This window comes from Cyprinus carpio, chromosome B3 (genome assembly GCF_018340385.1).
Source record: "Cyprinus carpio isolate SPL01 chromosome B3, ASM1834038v1, whole genome shotgun sequence".
Taxonomy (NCBI): domain Eukaryota; kingdom Metazoa; phylum Chordata; class Actinopteri; order Cypriniformes; family Cyprinidae; genus Cyprinus; species Cyprinus carpio.
In genome coordinates, this window is record NC_056599.1 from 32,283,926 (window position 1) to 32,300,509 (window position 16,584).

Genomic DNA, 16,584 nt, shown 5'->3' on the forward strand with positions numbered 1-16,584 from the left:
GCATTATATTATAAGTGGTTTTTTTTTTTTTTTTTTTGGTGTGTCTTTTAGTAATAAAAAGCAGACAGCAATCAAAGCTGTGCTTTGCTGTATTGTTAGATGCTTCGAATGTTTGAAACCCCTTCATAGACACAATATAACAAATCTCTTAGTAATTATAAACCACCTGATAAACACCTGAGAATTTTAATTTTGGGTATGTAAATCAGAAACCGTTCATAAACCATTTGCTTTCACAGTATCAAACAACAGAACACAGACTGAAAGTTGGTTTTCTTTCTGGACTTTTATTTCAATCCATTGTACAAAATTTAGGAGGCTGCCTGAAGAGCTCCCTGAGTCCTCTGAACAGAGACCCTGGTGTGAGTCTTGGCCAGATGATCAGTGAATTCCTGAAACAGAACAGACACTTTAGTTTCCAGAACACCATGATGCATTTGTGAACAGGAACAATGTGTGAAAATACACATTACCTGGTAAGGAGACTTGGTAAACACGGTCTCCTTCCAGAGATCAGGGGTCAGGTAGCTGTAGGTCTTTGAGATCGCGTCGAAGGTGGCCTTGGCTGCAATGAGAAAATGGACATGATCATCACTGAAATATTCGAGCATGGACCGTTTTATCCTGAAACATTGGTATTCAAATGAGCGCCCCTTACCAAAGTTGCCCAGAGTGGCGGTGCAGCCCCTGGCCGAGGTGTAGCAGTCGTCGATACCGGCCATCATCAGCAGCTTCTTGGGCACGGGAGCGGACACGATGCCAGTACCACGGGGAGCGGGAATGAGACGCACCAGGACCGAACCACAGCGACCGGTCACCTGAGCGAACACATGTTCAGCCATTACAAACCTGCCCAAACACAGTCAATCTGCGAATATGACGAAGTATGGAGAGTCTCTTTGCATGGCACGGTGTGTGGCTTTCCGATCTTGTTACCCCAGTATCCTCTTCTGACGGGAATGATGGACAGCTTGGCCAGGATGATGGCACCACGGATAGCCGTCGCTACCTCTTTGGAGCACTTCACTCCCAGACCAACATGGCCATTGTAGTCGCCAATAGCAACAAAGGCCTAGAGGATTGAGAAACATGAACGATTACCAACTATTGTTAAGCTACGGGGAATTTAACTAGTGTTTAACCCTCAAGAAGGAGGAAGTCACCTTAAACCTGGTGCGCTGACCAGCCCTGGTCTGTTTCTGGACAGGCATGATCTTCAGGACCTCATCTTTCAGTGCTGAACCCAGGAAGAAGTCAATGATCTCAGACTCCTACAGAAAAGAAACGCAACACGATTCACAAAAAGCACTTTGTGGAGTAACTTTGAAGTCACAATGATAGTGAATATATTATTCTGCCAACTTTACCTTGATGGGCAGAGAATACAGGTAGATCTCCTCCAGGGTCTTGATCTTCATGTCCTTCACCAGACGACCGAGTTTGGTCACAGGCACCCACTATAGAGACACAAACAGTCCATTAGCAAAAGGACAACTATACATCTTTTAAACTGTTATTGACAGCTGCTTGCATAGTCCATAGAGAACACAGTAAAGCTGTAAGACAAGGCCAACACAACAGCACACGATGTAAGAGAGAACGTATCTCTTTAATAAAGTATTCCATGATACACATCTACAGACAGTCACAGCAGAGCAGGAGTCACCTCCTTATCCTCAGACTTCCCCCCGCGTGCCCCGCGTCCTCTTCCCCGGCCCCTGCCGCGACCACGACCGCGACCCCGGCCGCCAGTGCCGAAACCCCCGCGGAAACCTCCTCTACCACCGGCGTCGTCCGCCATTTGCTGTAAAACAAGAAAACACCGTCAATTAATAAAGAAGCGGCTTGAATGAATGTCAGACACGTGATGAAGACAAGCGCACATGTAACTCACAACACCGGCTTACGATCGACTAGCATGCCCTTACACAAGCCCACATAGACATTATTAGACAAGTATGTGTATGAAACTGTGTAATTAAGACGATTTGTGTAATACAGTTAAGTATATTCAGAATGAATTGTCAACTACATCAGTGCCCCGCCATTTTTGAGACCATCTAACGGTACTAAATAATGCTCTAAAAATAACCTATTCGCTCAATTCATAAGATTCATTTTGCGATCACATTGTTGCTAAGACGCACACAGAGGTCTTCTAATAGAAATGTAGCGTTTTTATTCCGCGAATGCGGAGATGTTACCAGATATTGTTCAGCGCAGACAGACGCTCGTGCTCACTTACGTGATGTGTATACAGGAAGAAGAAGGCCGCACGAGAGCTCGCGGAGTATTTATTCAAGCGCAAACATCGCGATATTTGATCACAGCCGTGAGAATGACGATCTCTGGCAGCAGTCGAGAGACGTCTGTTTGTTCTCGCAGAGCTCTACTTTGCAGAATATTAGAAACAGAAAAGCTAGACAGACCTATGAGGCATTATGTCACTTTAATTTAGTTAATTAACTTTATTTTACCTTTTTTTTTTAAATCCCCGGCATAGATCTATTTTTTTTACCCATATACATGCACTTGTTTTTGTTTTCCACCCTCTGTATACCCCTTTTCTATTTTTTTTTCTGTTGTGAGATGTATACGTTTGTATTAATATGTACATAATTGCATAATAAAAAAAATTATAGCAAACCTATCCAAAAATGCAGATAACACAAATGATTAATGGCATAAATTTAATCGTTACGTTAAATAATTTATTAAAGAAATAAAAGAGAGAAAAGACAACAGAAGAAGACATATATATTCTGAATTGGTTTGTGCTAGTTTATTCACTGGTTAATAACTGAAAATAAAAACCCAGTTTGTGCAAAACTAATCGTATTTTGTAATGATAAGAGAACAAATCTGGCGTGTTTGGAATTAGAATGTTTAAATGTAGTCAGATTTAGGTAAATTAATTATTTCAAGTAAAGAAATTAGGTGTACATAGCCTGGTAAAAATAAAATACAAATGAAGAAGGCACAAAACTTGATCAGTGGTTTAAAAACAGCCTGTCCCCTCAATTCTGTCCCTCTGAGACAACAGAAGAAGAAAAAATACTGGCTCTAATGTAAGAATAACAGTGACGTTATGCCCAGTTCATGCACAACAAACTCATAAACTCAGCATTTAACTTAAGAAATACAGTTAAACATAGCAGGAGTGCTCACGTGATTGTAAAACACTTTTGAGAGGAAGGTCATCGACAGACAGCATGTCGTAATTTAGGGTCACCCAACCATCAAGTTCATTTTCTTATCAGTAAAAATAGCACACACACGGTAGAAATGTGAACATTACCAATTTTTAAATGAGTGCAAAAATCCAATATGTTGCAGTTAAACTTCTTTTCCCAAAATTATAGCTTCCAGGTTTTGCAGATCAGAGGGAAGAGCGTGGATCAGGGCACTCATCAAGATTTTGATACCCATTTTGAAGACCTGTAGAGGGAAGATTAAAAATACAAGTAAGGCTATAACAAACACTTTTTAATCATATACAGTAGTAAACATGTCATGAAATTTCTGCTATGTGCATTTAAATTATTAGAAATAATGGGTACTGCCCCAGTGACAGCTTTGTACCTTTTTTCCTGAAAGTGTAACAATGCATTACTTTGAAAAGTTGTGTACAGTACTGTAATTGTTCCTTTATGCAGAGGACGATGCCCAGGACAAGGAGGCTGTACACAGTCAGCAGCACTAGCAAACTCAACAACAATCCTTCATAGATATCTAAGCCCATCCCTGGATATAAACCACAGCTTTTTTAAAACAAGAACGTCATGACACACATAAATTATGATGGTCTGAGGTTGTGCCGAATCTTCTACTAGCTCTTACCTGAAACTTTTCAAGTGGTTCCCTGTGTGATTGCCGTTGTGAGCCACATCCAGCAGAGCTGCAGCACAGTAATAAACCCCAGAGTCTGCTTCTGACACAGAGCTGATGCTCAGGTGCTGGTTCTCCATGTGTACTTCCATGAGTGGTTCTCCTATCAAGTTGGTAGTGAGAGTCTTTCCGGCCTGTCTTTGGACAGCTGGATACAGTGACAGAGCAGGGGACAGAGACGGACAGTTGCTCTGTGACAGAGCAGGGGACAGAGACGGACAGTTGCTCTTTTTTTCTTATCATATCTATCTACATCCGCTGACTGGTAGAAATTCAGAATACTGATTTAGGTTGAAAAAAAATAGCACTTTCTTGCAAAACAAAATTAGCCTTTCATAATTTCTTAAGATAAATAGGCTAAAAAGTCATCTGGGTCCTAGAAACACTGGCTCAGGGGCGTAGTAGCCTGGGATTTACTCACCGGAGCAAGTTCCTAACCATAATAAAGACAACCAAAATACTCCCCCTCCATTGAACCGATTGGTAACGCCCAAAGTCGCACTTTTCACCTACTAAATTTGAACAAACACACGGGTAAACGTTAGCGCCAAAAATGAAGAGAAAAATGACAGAATTTAATGCTTTAGAGGGTGAAATTTGAATGAGGTTAAGAAATTGTGTAATAGCTAAGTACACACCACATATGTTTTAGCACTTTCTTGCAAAACACTCCAAGTTAGCCTATCTTTGCTAGTTTATTTACAACAGTGTTTAATTTGACACGATGTATAAGGTTTGTTTTTAACTAAATAGTAGCATGATAGCTTTAAAAAGTCATCCTCTGGAGTCTAGACAGTTTCTGCTCATGGGTGTAAATCAGCTTAACATGTGCTATGATGATTATCCACAATTTCAAACGGTTAGATTCGTAATACACTTTAAATATAGCAGAAATGCGCATGGTGAAGAGGATATGTGGTTTATGTTAGAATTTGGTTGGTGTAAGAAATGGGATGGTGAAGTTCATATGGGACTAATGTTCTTCTAGTAATATATGTGTTTTTGAAGGTTTATGCTAAGTTGTTCTAGGCATATGTATTTATATAGATAGGTAAAACTACGTAATGTTATTTTGATTAGTACCATGTTTACCCTAGTAATAGTGGGCGTGGTCAGAGTCCACGGCCGCATGAACAACTATTCCCAGAATTCATTGTGGTTTTTTTGTGGAGGAATGCTCTGGAGGAGAGCGGCACTGAGCCGGTTCACAGCTATCGCACTCGCCCCGAGCTCTCTTTCACAGCATTAAACCCAGCCAGAGAGAGAAAGACATCATGAACATCTTTAGGCTGACTGGAGATCTGTCCCATCTCGCTGCCATCATCATCCTGCTGCTCAAGATATGGAAGAGCAGGTCCTGCGCAGGTCAGCTAAACTCACACAGGAACATACTTTCCTCATGTGTGTCATTCTTAATAAGTGTATTTATTAAAGATAGAGAAGACTTTACACTGGGTCGAACTGTCGGGAGAGTCTTGTGTATTTATATTCAAGCATGAAGCATAAAATGAAGTGCAGTTTGTGTAGCATTCAAGCTAACGTTAGTGGCTTAGCGCTTGACTGAAAGCTGGTGAAGGCTCGATTTTGGTTGAATTCGACAATGAAAGTTATGCTTAAATGGACAGATCAGTATGTTTTTAACATGTTGTGATCGTTAATGTTCTGCATACTGATTTAAAGGATATCAAACATCGCAGGCTTGTTCTGAGTGATTGAAATAGCTGAAAAGTGTGGCCTAGTTACTAACTACAGTTTATGTTGGTTTATGTTATGAATACTGATTTAAAGGATATCAATATATATATATATATATATATATATATAAAAACAAACTCGCGATCTATCAAACATCTCGTCATTCATACTGTGCAATTAATTTTTCTATGTAGAGGACAGTTTGCATCTTCATACGCTGCGTTGTGAGACTCAAAAGTGCTTTTTTTCGTACGCTTGAAGTTATACGTTCAAATTCTCGCTCCTTTTATTTGCCATACGTTCCTAAAATGCATTGCATTCCTTGCTTTGACGTGGCAGTGCATGTAGTTATGTGTGGGCTTTGCAAGGATGGGTCATCTGGGTAGACTAGATGCATTGACATCAGGACTTTTGATTTACAGAGATCTAGAGGATCTATATGCAACTCTTTGTGGACTGTTCATGAGTTCGATATTCAGCTGCTGTGTTCTCATATTTGAAAATATTTTTGCCCTCAGGTATCTCTGGGAAGAGCCAGATACTCTTTGCCTTGGTGTTCACCACTCGGTACCTGGATCTCCTGACGTCCTTCATTTCTCTGTACAACACTTGCATGAAGGTAAAGGCATAGAATGAACACTTACATGCACACATCAATAGATCTGTCAGTCTTAGATATCAGTGATTGCAAAATCAATGTATTGCCTCATCGGCGTAAACAGGTTTATATGTGTTCTGACCTTTTGTAGTTAAACAGTTTCTTTGTTTCTGTGCTGTGAAAACAGATTATCTACGTCGGATGTGCCTACGCCACAGTCTACCTGATCTACGGAAAGTTCAGGGCAACTTATGACGGAAACCATGACACTTTCAGAGTTGAGTTTCTTGTGGTTCCAGTGGGAGGTCTCGCCTTTCTGGTCAACCACGACTTCTCTCCTTTGGAGGTGAGTATTGGAGTCTTCACTGCACAATTGGGCATTTGACCATCATAAATGTGATTCTTGATTTGAACCTTTTATTATTCACTGCACAATTGGGCATTTGACCATCATAAATGTGATTCTTGATTTGAACCTTTTCGCACACAATAAACCATTATGAAATTCAATTAAGCCGTATACATAAAAACTGAAAGAGAAATAGCAAAGTACAACTTGGTGTAAATTAAACGCACACAAATAAAGTGTTGTTTCAAAAATGTATGAATTTTTATTTTACATCAGTTGTTTTCTGTGGACCTTTTCCATCTACCTGTGGACCTTTTCCATCTACCTTGAGTCTGTGGCCATCCTGCCTCAGCTGTTTATGATTAGCAAGACTGGAGAGGCCGAGACCATCACTACCCACTATCTGTTCTGCCTGGGGGTCTACCGCGCCCTCTACCTCTTCAACTGGATCTGGAGGTTCTACTCTGAGGGCTTCTTTGACATGATTGCCATCGTGGCTGGGGTGGTCCAGACTATTCTCTATTGTGACTTCTTCTACCTTTACATCACGAAAGGTGAGTTTAACCCTTTTTAAGCACCGTGGGTATGAGTGACATCTACTTTGGGTGGTCATGAACTTAAAGTCAGCATGACTTTCTTAAAACACATTGCTGATTGAATTGAAAATGGAATTTTAGGACTTGTATTTAATTCAGAATTTAAAACATCCCAGGTACAGTTTACCTTGTTGTGAGATTAATGTTTCTTCATCACAGCAGATTTGGAGAAATGTAGCATTACATCACTTGCTCATCAATGGATGCTCTGCAAGTGAATGGGTGCCGTCAGAATGAGAGTCCAAACAACTGATAAAAACATCACAATAATGTAATCCACACAACTCCAGTTCATCAGTTAACGTCTTGTGAAGTGAAACGCTGCATATTTGTAAGAAACAAATCCATCATTAAGTTCTGGCGAAAAATACAAATCTGTAATATTGCTTTCTCCAGTAAAAAAAAAGTTGTCTTGTCTGAATCAGGAGAGAAATATGCACAGATTAAGCAGCAATGCAATACATGCAAAAATGGTCCAAAACAGTGTGTGCTCATAGATGTTGAGAGGACAATAGGGTATGGACATTTACACTGGAGGAAGAGTTATGGATTGCAGTTTCCATATTTCGACCAGACTCAACAGTTTAGATTTTAAAGTTAAAAGTTTAATGGGTTTTTTTATTGGATTTGTTTATTCTTTTATAAGACATTGTTATTGGACTGGAGTCATGTGGATTATTGTGATGTTTTTATCAGCTGTTTGGACTCTCATTCTGACGGCACCCATTCACTTCATTGGTGAGCAAGTGATGCAATGCAAAATTTCTCAATCTGTAGCAGAAATCTTTGATAGCCTAAAGGGGAGTACATTTTCAGCTTATTTTCATTTTAAGGTTTTTAGTTTAGGAATTGTATTTATTTGTGATGTATTAATTGAAGTTTAAGCAGTTGTTTGGCCTCCATTTTTAGGATTTGACATGTTTTAGGGAAAAAAAAAAAATCCTCTTCCTGCTTCATTTTCTGACTTTCTTTCATCTGGTCCACAGTGCTGAAAGGAAAGAAGCTGAGTCTACCAGCCTAAGTGCCAAAGAACAGAGAGTTGTGTCTCCATCAGACTTATAGAGGGGCACAAGCCAATTATGCCACTGCAAGATGCCCAAGACAAAGAACGCATAACGCCAGTTCAATCACTGATTTATTTCTCTCTGCCTGGACGCCAACCATCCCCTTACAGAAACAAGGACGTTTTTGCAAACTTTTCTTCTGTCTTTAGCATCTTGCAATACTTTTTTTATTGCTATTGAAAAGAAAAAAAAACACTTTTCTATATTCAAGGTGTATTGAAATATTGAACAGTGCACATTAACAGTTAAATGCGTCATTGTAAATTTGTCCATGATTGGAAATGGTTCCCCGTGTTGAATAAGTTTGTGGTTCTTTCCTGATTTAAGAGGGGGAAAAAATGAAATGTGTGTTCATGAATTCAATTATTATATCCCATTTTTTATTTCCCTTACATTGTACATGTGGTAAAATCATCCTTTGTTTCAATGAACAGTTTTGCCACCAATGAAAATTTTCAAAAAGAAAGTCCTTTTCATTTTTTTCCACATAAATGCCTTATTTGTATTTCAGTTTATGTACATAATGTATGTACATTCTTGTTGATGCCCCCATAGCAACGAGTCAACTGTAAATAAGAGCGTGTTTCGTATTTCATTCAGCACAATTCTCTTTGTGTGACTCGTATCATTTTTTGGGATGTCAGCATTTATCAATGATATGCGATATTACAGCAAGGTTGTTTAAATATTCAGTTATTACCTGCAAACATCAGCTTGTTGAAATGCAGTAATATATGGTAAGATCATTAAATCTAGTGGTGTGGATTCTGTCAAGCACATTTTTGGAGTGAGTTTTGTAGTGTAGATTTTTTTTTTTTTTTTAATGGACTACAACTTGTTTTCTTTAAGTTCAACATCCCCAATATTTTCCCCTTTCCAGGCATTGCTGTAGGGTTTACAGTTATTTTTCTAGTTTTTACATGTCTCCAATAAATATTTTAAGGGACACGATTTGTGTGTTATTCCTTTGTGTTTTTTTGTGTAATTTCTATTGACGATGTTACTTAACTTATTCCACTTGTTCCATGTAAACTTTCAATAATTATGGTCATAAAAACTGCATGCATAATTATGAATAAATGTTGAAAATGTTGTGGAGCAGCATATCACATAAGTTTAAAAATAATATTATTTACCATCTACAAGTTGAATGAGAGACAGTAGATTGCGTAACGCATTTAACGGCAGAACAATATTTATTTAATTAACAGTATGTTGCGGTCAAGCATACGATTGGGGCTGTTTTTCTGGTAAGGGTACAGGATGGCTTCACTGCATTGAGGGGCACATGGATGGGGCCATGTACTGTAAAATCTTGGACGAGAATCTCCTTCCCTCAGCCAGAACATTAAAGATGGGTCATGGATGGGTCTTCCAGCATGACAATGACCCGAAACATACCACCAAGGCAACAAAGGAGTAGTTCAAGAAAAAGCACATTAAGGTCACGGAGTGGCCTAGCCAGTCTCCAGACCTCAATCCTGTATAAAATCTGTGGAGGGATCTGAAACTTTGAGTTGCCAAACAACAGCCAAGAAACCTGAAGGATTTAGAGAGGATCTGTAAAGAGGAGTGGATCAAAATCCCTCCTGAGATGTGTGCAAACCTGGTGACCAACTACAAAAAATGTCTATTTAATAAACAAAAAATGTTTATTTCTTTTAATTTTGATGTTTATAATTGACAACTACGGAAAATCCCAGTTGTCAGTTATAATCATCAAAATTAAAAGAAATAAACATTTGAAATATATCAGTCTGCGTGTAATGAATGAATATACAAGTTTCACTTTTTGAATGGAATTAGTGAAATAAATCAACTTTTTGATGATATGCTAATTATATGACCAGCACCTGTATTTCACTCACTGGAATGCGATTTTTTTTTCTATACATTAAAATAAACCTACCATAAAAATTACAGACCCTTCAATTCTTTGTAAGTGGGCAAACTTACAAAATCATAAGATAAAAATGACAGACCCTTCATTTCTTCAGCAGTGGATTAGATAAATATTTTTTACAACTTGAGGTAAAAATGAAAGATTTTTAATTTATTTTGTTGTTTTTTGTTTGCATATTTTATATTATCCCCCATAATTCGCATACATTGTATTTCCTTTGTGGACTGAATATTATCCCCCATAATTCGCATCTTGCAATTTTGTCAAAAGCACTCTATATAAAACATAAATTAAACCCTATATATATAAATTAAAAAATAATAAAATAAGATAATGACAGGTAATGTTGCGGGAAAGGTTTCGCCCTATCATGTCTCACGGTACGCAGCGTGTTACGGTACTGAGCGTGACGTCACCGCGCGATTGTCTAGTCAACAGCTCAGCTGTTGTGTGCGACCGCGGGAAAAAAAAAAAATACTCCACGTAATACATCGGCCGGTTCCAGGGAGGGACTCTGGACTTCCGTGGGGCCATTGTGGCCGTGTTTCGGAGAACATAACGGGAATACATCAGCTTTCGTTCTTCAGATATAAACCGAGACACGTTGGTCTGGAACAGCGGAGGTTTCGATCTAGGACAGTCTCTCTGGAGAGGAAGCAAAATGGAGCTGGATGACGGAGTTGTGTACCAGGACGATCCGGGCACATCGGCGATCATGTCGGAGAGGGTCTCGGGCCTGGCCAGCTCCATCTACCGCGAGTTCGAGAGGCTCATCCGCAAATACGACGAGGACGTGGTGAAGGAGCTGATGCCGCTGGTCGTGGCGGTGCTGGAGAACCTCGACTCGGTGTTCGCCGAGAACCAAGAGCACGAGGTGGACCTGGAGCTCCTCAAGGAGGACAACGAGCAGCTGATCACTCAGTACGAGCGCGAGAAAGCGCTCAGGAAACACGCCGAGGAGGTGAGTGCACGAGCAGGTTTAAATCAGCGCCTAACATCGGGAGCCTGGCATCTTTGTTTTCTTGCAGCATCATCATCACAGCTGCAGCAGCCGCCACGTATCATCATCATCATGCACGTGCACGAATGGGTTTGTCATGCCTTGTTTAGCCAGTGCTGCCCTTTGAGGGTGAATCAGCCTTGGGCCTTAAGTGAATAAATATATAAAATGTGCATTTCGACGTGCTTCAGGTCATTATTATGCCCTCTGATGCTCTGTCTGGTCCGCGCTGAGGGTTAGAACTTAATGTACAAACACAAAACTGGCGCAGTCATGCTGTTTGCATGCTTGTGAGTAAAGAGCAGAGGTCGAAAACAACGTAAACCAAGCAAGCAAACAACATGTCGAGCGAGGTTTTCGTTTTGCAATGCAAGCGAGACAGATTTCCTCTGTGTCCGATGGGAGGAGAGACCGGGGCAAGTTGTCACAGTGTTCTGGCAAGGTTACGAACAAACGTTCTTCCAGTAACGCAAAGTTATCTGGTCTAATAATGTTCTGAAAACATTGACAAAAAAAAAAGTGTTATTTATACTTTGTATATAGAACGTTTTTTTTTCTGAAACATTTTAGTTGGAAGTTCATCTGTTTCTTAAATGTGACCCGTTTCAGAACGTTCTGAGAACGCTAATAGAATGTTCATTCAAAGTGAGCTGGTATTTAATAACGTTAGCACAAAAATGTAATTTTATACGTTTTTCATAGAACGTTTATTAGGAAACATTTTAGTTTGATGTTCTTTTATCGTTTTTAAATGTTACCCGTGTGAGGTAATGTACCCATAAAGTTTGCTAAATGATAAAACGAAACGTTCCCTTAACGTTTGCATAACCAAGAAATTTTAGAAACATTTAAAAAACACTGGACATTTCAAACAGTCAGAGAACACCCAGAAATAACGTTTTCATAACTTTCATTAGCAGAGGGTTCTTAGAATATATTTTTTGTTTGATGGGTAGCTGTAGGTTTTGATTCAAAAGTCTGATAGTTTGTAGCAGTGCTTTTGTATGTTGATTTCAAACCTTTTTAAAAATCCCAATATCATATTTATCATTTTGGTGTCTGTGTACGGCAGGATTTTGACTGATGCAACAGTCTGTCGTCATGCACAGACTTTTTCACATTAAACCTTTGAAATTGTATTGCATGTGTCATTAGTTTTAAGTTATGAGCCTTTCATAGTTGAAGTGTGTGAGTAAATGCGACTCTAATCTGTTTTGGAAATAAGATCACACTACATTGTACAGTTCTCAACGTGTGTAAGGCTGATTTCGGACAGATTAAGGCTGCTCAGTGGCTTTATGTGTTCCTCACACAGTGAAAGTTAACTGGGATTATGATCAATATGTCTGAGCCGTGAGCTGCATTAATCCCTGTGTGTACTGAATCTGATAGAGGATCTGGATACATCCTATTATGAGAGACAGACTGCACTTCCAACAGCAGAGTGACATAAGGCTGTGATCAATACTCAGTTGTGGTGAACACTGAACTTTCTCTCACGTTTCAGATCACTGATATACTAGACTAGAGAAACGTTTAAGACTATTTGGGATCTTGATCGGGTTTCAGTCATAATGTGTTACATTTTTATACTTTATACTGAACCAATATGTTATCTCAAACCAGTGTAATTATTCTATTAAAGTATTTATTTGATATGTTAAATTAGCTTTATATTTTTAGTTTTCATTTGAATTTAGCTTTAAGTTTTAGTATTTCAGTTTTATTATTTCTTTAAACACTTCTGTTCAGCTTTCATTTATTTATATATCACTTTTAGCTATTTTAATAATTCAACTTACATATTTATTTTATCACCTCAAATTTTCTTTCAATTTTTTTAAATTGACATTTTTCATCTAAAATTGATATTTTATTTTAATTGAATAGTTTTAGTTGATTACAACATGGTTCTTATCATAGCTGCAAAATCAGTTTAAAGTTATATATAGTGCCATTCCTTGATATCTAAATTTAATTTAATGAATTGATTTAATTTGAGTTTTTCCATGGATGATGATGATATTTTTGATATCTAGAGAGAATAGTGTCTCATATAATGCAGATATATAGGACAGTTTATTGACTTAAGATGACATGACCCCATGTTTTATAGAATATTTACTCAGAAAACAGAAACTGTATGTTATCATGTCATTGTAGTGTATGTCTTGTCTTAAACTTCTTTAACTTTATAACTAAAACTGTGTTTGTGAGAGCTTTGTGTTGCACTGAAAATGAATGAGAATTGAATGTGACTTGAACCTTATGTTTGTTGATCTCTGCGCTCAGGGGGGCCGCTGAATGAGTGTTTGCGTGCCAGTGTGACGGGAACCTGAAGTGACACTGAAACAGTTCCCCTTTATCAGATACTCACACTGCACCAGGCTCTCCAGGAGACCCCTGTACTCCAGACATGAAGCATTTGTTCTGTAGGGATTTGCAGGAGAGAGATTCCAATTAGGGAAAATGCCTCAAAATATGACTTTCAGGTCATGGGGTCCTTTGCTGCGACCAGCTATAAAAACTCTTGCTGCATTTTGTTTGTGAAACGTACAGTTTTGTCAATGCATGATGCACCTTTTGCTGTTTTCATACACCGTGCCACTCCAAAGTTTGTGGTCTGTAAGAGTTTTTGAAAGAAATTCCTATTTTTATGCTGCAGATATGCATTAAATTGATCAAAAGTGACAGGAGATACAGTTATAAAATTACAAAAGATTTCAGTTTCAAATAAATGCTGTTTGTTTGAACTTTCTATTCATCAACTGTAATCCACATTTCACATTATAGATGCACATGTTGGATTTAGTTTAATAAAATGAATCCTTAGAAAACCTTTCTGCCTTGTTTGTGTCAGTCTGAATAGATTTGACATTTTAATCTTGTTCCTCAGCCCATAAAAAGGCACAAAGAGCTGGAAATATCCATAAAACTTAAGATAATGTGTCAGACCTCATATTTATACTATTCCTGAACCTATTTTGGATGCATTCTACTGCCTTGTGGAAATCCAAAAGTGCCTTTTCCACTTGAAGTTTTGTAGCTTTTAGTCTGTTGAATGTATAATCAATATGCTAGCTTACTAAAGTTCATTCTAGCAGATATACACAAGACCAGAAATATTGATGACTCATCCTTGAAAATATACAAGACTGAAAATGTCCCCTTCCTTTAAATGACAAATATCACTTACTGTTGATATCATGATGTAACAAAATAAAATCCCGTAAGGCCTGTTTGTTATTTAAAAAAAATAAATGTATTATGCAATATTTAATTTGTTCTTTGTGTTTTGTGTGAGCAGAAGTTCATTGAATTTGAAGACTCCCAAGAGCAAGAGAAGAAGGATTTGCAGAACCATCTGGAAAGTCTTTCATCACATTCCCGTCAGCTGGAGCTGAAGATCAAGAACTATGCAGACCAGAGTAAGAATCACCTGCTTTATTCCCTCTTCTCATTCAATCTGACACTTCCATGATCTGACAGTTTTTTAAACCTTCATATATGTCTTCTACATGTAATATGTCCATGCATCTGCTCTTAAAGTCCTTCTGTTTTAGTATAAAATAGCTATAGTCCATAGTTCTGTGCAGATTTCCATTAAAGTGAAGTAGTTGGGTGCTAGTTATCTTACACCGATATGATTTTCAAGGGTTTGTTGCTGTTCATTTAAATCAGCATTCAACAGATTAATTAAGATCATAGTCTAATTTGCTTCTGACATGGATATGAATGTAAAACCTGCTGTATTGGTTTCTGTCCATAGTCCACTAGTGTATCTCCATTTACATTTGTTCATTAAAGGTGCTGCATGTAAGTTTTTGACTCTACTAAAGCATATAAGTACCATAATATGTTTGCAGATATTTAAGAAACATGCTAAGTTAACATACTTGTTTATCTGAAAAACAATGCTACAGTCAGTTATTCTCCTTTGAAAATGTGCGTTCCGGGCCAGAATGTCGGTCTCTGTTTTGGTTTGTGAAACCCACCCACTGCCAGTTTACCCAATTGTATTCCGGCACCCAGGGTTGCCAGTTGGTGGAAAACGCAGCATATTTCATTTCATTAATCGTCAAGTGCGCTAGTTCCTGTTTGTGTTGTCAATCTGGCAACCTGCATGTGCGTCAAGTCTGAGGAGGAGGGGCCTGGTGAAAAAACCCTCTGCAATATTTTGATTTTGGACTGCAATACCTAGTTCAACCACTCGGTGTCAATCCTACATACAGCACCTTTAATTTAAAAGAATAGTTCACCCAAAAAAATGAACATTTGCTGAGAATGTACTCCTCTTCAGGCCACCCAAGATGTAAATGAGTTTGTTACTTCATCGGAACAGATTTGGAGAAATTTAGCATTACATCACTTGCTCACCTGCAGCGAATGGGTGCCGTCAGAATGAGACAGCTGATAAACACATCACCATAATACACAAGTAATTCCACACCACTCCAGTCAAACGATTAATGCCTTAAGCCTTTTTGTAATAAGCAAATTTATCATTTAAACTTCAATCCATTGCTAAAATACCAAAATGAAAAAGTCTTGCTTGAATCGGGAGAGAAATATGCACAGATCGAGCACTGTTTACATGGACTGGAGTGCTGTGGATTATTGTTTATCAGCTGTTTGGACTCTCATTCTGACGGCACTCATTCACTTCATTGGTGAGGAAGTGATGTAATGCTACATTTCTCCAAATCTGTTCTGATGGAGAAACACAGATTAAATTTTTGTATTAAATTTACTTTAAAAGCAGTAATTCTCTTTTATTAATGTTATAAATTATTTTATTAAGTTTTATTTATTATCTTTAATTCTCTTTTATTTATTTTACATTAAATATTATTTATTATTTTTTATTAAATTTATTCTGCATGCATATTTTAGAAAATAATTATGAATCACATCAGAATAACCAAATGAAAGTTGTGACCAGATTTGCATTTTTTGGGAGTTTTTTGTGGTTTTGGTTTGTTTGGATTAATCTCTTTAGTCTTATTGAATGCAGTGTTTTCTGTGGCCCTGAATAGCATTACTCGTGTTCTGTCGCTCGAAAACATCCATAAAAAAAGTCTGTTCAGTGTGTGCTGGAATAGGCCAGTGGGTGATAATGATATTAGTCAAGCACCAAAACATGCTAATTATGGATGTCTCTCACTAAAGAATTAATTCTGCCACTAATTAATAGTGCATTTCCAGCAAAGCCTTTTCTGAGATTTGAAATGGATATCAGTTCTACTAGAAGTCACTGTGCTGAAATGAAGTATGCAGAAAGTGAATTAGCCGTTCTGATTGTGGGATGCGTTGGGCAGATCTGCTGCAGGCTTAGATTTAAACCTGACAGCTAAAAGTGGATTATGTCTTTTTGCCACCTCTTAAATCAAGCCTGTTTAATATCCTCTGTGGATATTCTCTCTACAGAACTGCAGGTATTTTTAAAGGCCTCACTAAAAGCATCAGCTTTTGCTCACTCAAACTAGCTTAA

The 16,584-nt window shown here is 38.1% G+C and overlaps 3 protein-coding genes across 11 annotated transcripts in view; 2 read left to right on the forward strand and 1 right to left on the reverse strand.

Moving 5' to 3' along the window:
- Positions 1–267: 267 nt before the first annotated feature.
- LOC109054118 (40S ribosomal protein S2) lies at positions 268–1,804 on the reverse strand. The gene is made up of 7 exons (XM_042720833.1): positions 1,667–1,804; positions 1,368–1,457; positions 1,164–1,271; positions 899–1,072; positions 659–818; positions 474–565; positions 268–392 (listed from the first exon to the last, which is right to left on the reverse strand). The coding sequence occupies exons 1-7, from the start codon at positions 1,799–1,801 to the stop codon at positions 312–314; spliced, it is 840 nt and encodes a 279-aa protein (XP_042576767.1). The 5' UTR covers positions 1,802–1,804; the 3' UTR covers positions 268–311.
- A 3,226-nt stretch (positions 1,805–5,030) lies between these two features.
- Positions 5,031–9,141, forward strand: LOC109057394 (ER lumen protein-retaining receptor 2-like). The gene is made up of 5 exons (XM_042720834.1): positions 5,031–5,253; positions 6,102–6,202; positions 6,369–6,529; positions 6,834–7,084; positions 8,113–9,141. The coding sequence occupies exons 1-5, from the start codon at positions 5,163–5,165 to the stop codon at positions 8,145–8,147; spliced, it is 639 nt and encodes a 212-aa protein (XP_042576768.1). The 5' UTR covers positions 5,031–5,162; the 3' UTR covers positions 8,148–9,141.
- Positions 9,142–10,490: 1,349 nt separating this feature from the next.
- The window catches only part of LOC109053769 (C-Jun-amino-terminal kinase-interacting protein 4-like), a 32,763-nt gene continuing 26,669 nt past the window's right edge, over positions 10,491–16,584 (forward strand). For 8 of the 9 annotated variants that reach the window (XM_042720835.1, XM_042720838.1, XM_042720840.1 and 5 more), the window contains exons 1-2: positions 10,492–11,054; positions 14,401–14,521. In XM_042720835.1, coding sequence (XP_042576769.1) covers positions 10,755–11,054; positions 14,401–14,521 — 421 coding nt within the window. In that variant the 5' untranslated portion in view covers positions 10,492–10,754. Of the gene's footprint in view, positions 11,055–14,400; positions 14,522–16,584 lie in introns of all 9 variants that reach the window. The other variant, XM_042720839.1, reaches the window with a different exon arrangement.

Coding starts and splice junctions, on each gene's coding strand:
- LOC109057394 (XM_042720834.1), top strand. CDS start 5,163: ATGAACATCTTTAGGCTGACTGGAGATCTGTCCCATCTCGCTGCCATC. Junction 5,254..6,101: donor GAAGAGCAGGTCCTGCGCAG/GTCAGCTAAACT, acceptor TTTTGCCCTCAG/GTATCTCTGGGAAGAGCCAG. Junction 6,530..6,833: donor GACTTCTCTCCTTTGGAGGT/GAGTATTGGAGT, acceptor CTTTTCCATCTA/CCTGTGGACCTTTTCCATCT.
- LOC109054118 (XM_042720833.1), bottom strand. CDS start 1,801: ATGGCGGACGACGCCGGTGGTAGAGGAGGTTTCCGCGGGGGTTTCGGC. Junction 819..898: donor CACACACCGTGCCATGCAAA/GAGACTCTCCAT, acceptor GTGTTCGCTCAG/GTGACCGGTCGCTGTGGTTC. Junction 393..473: donor TTACCAAGTCTCCTTACCAG/GTAATGTGTATT, acceptor GTTCTGTTTCAG/GAATTCACTGATCATCTGGC.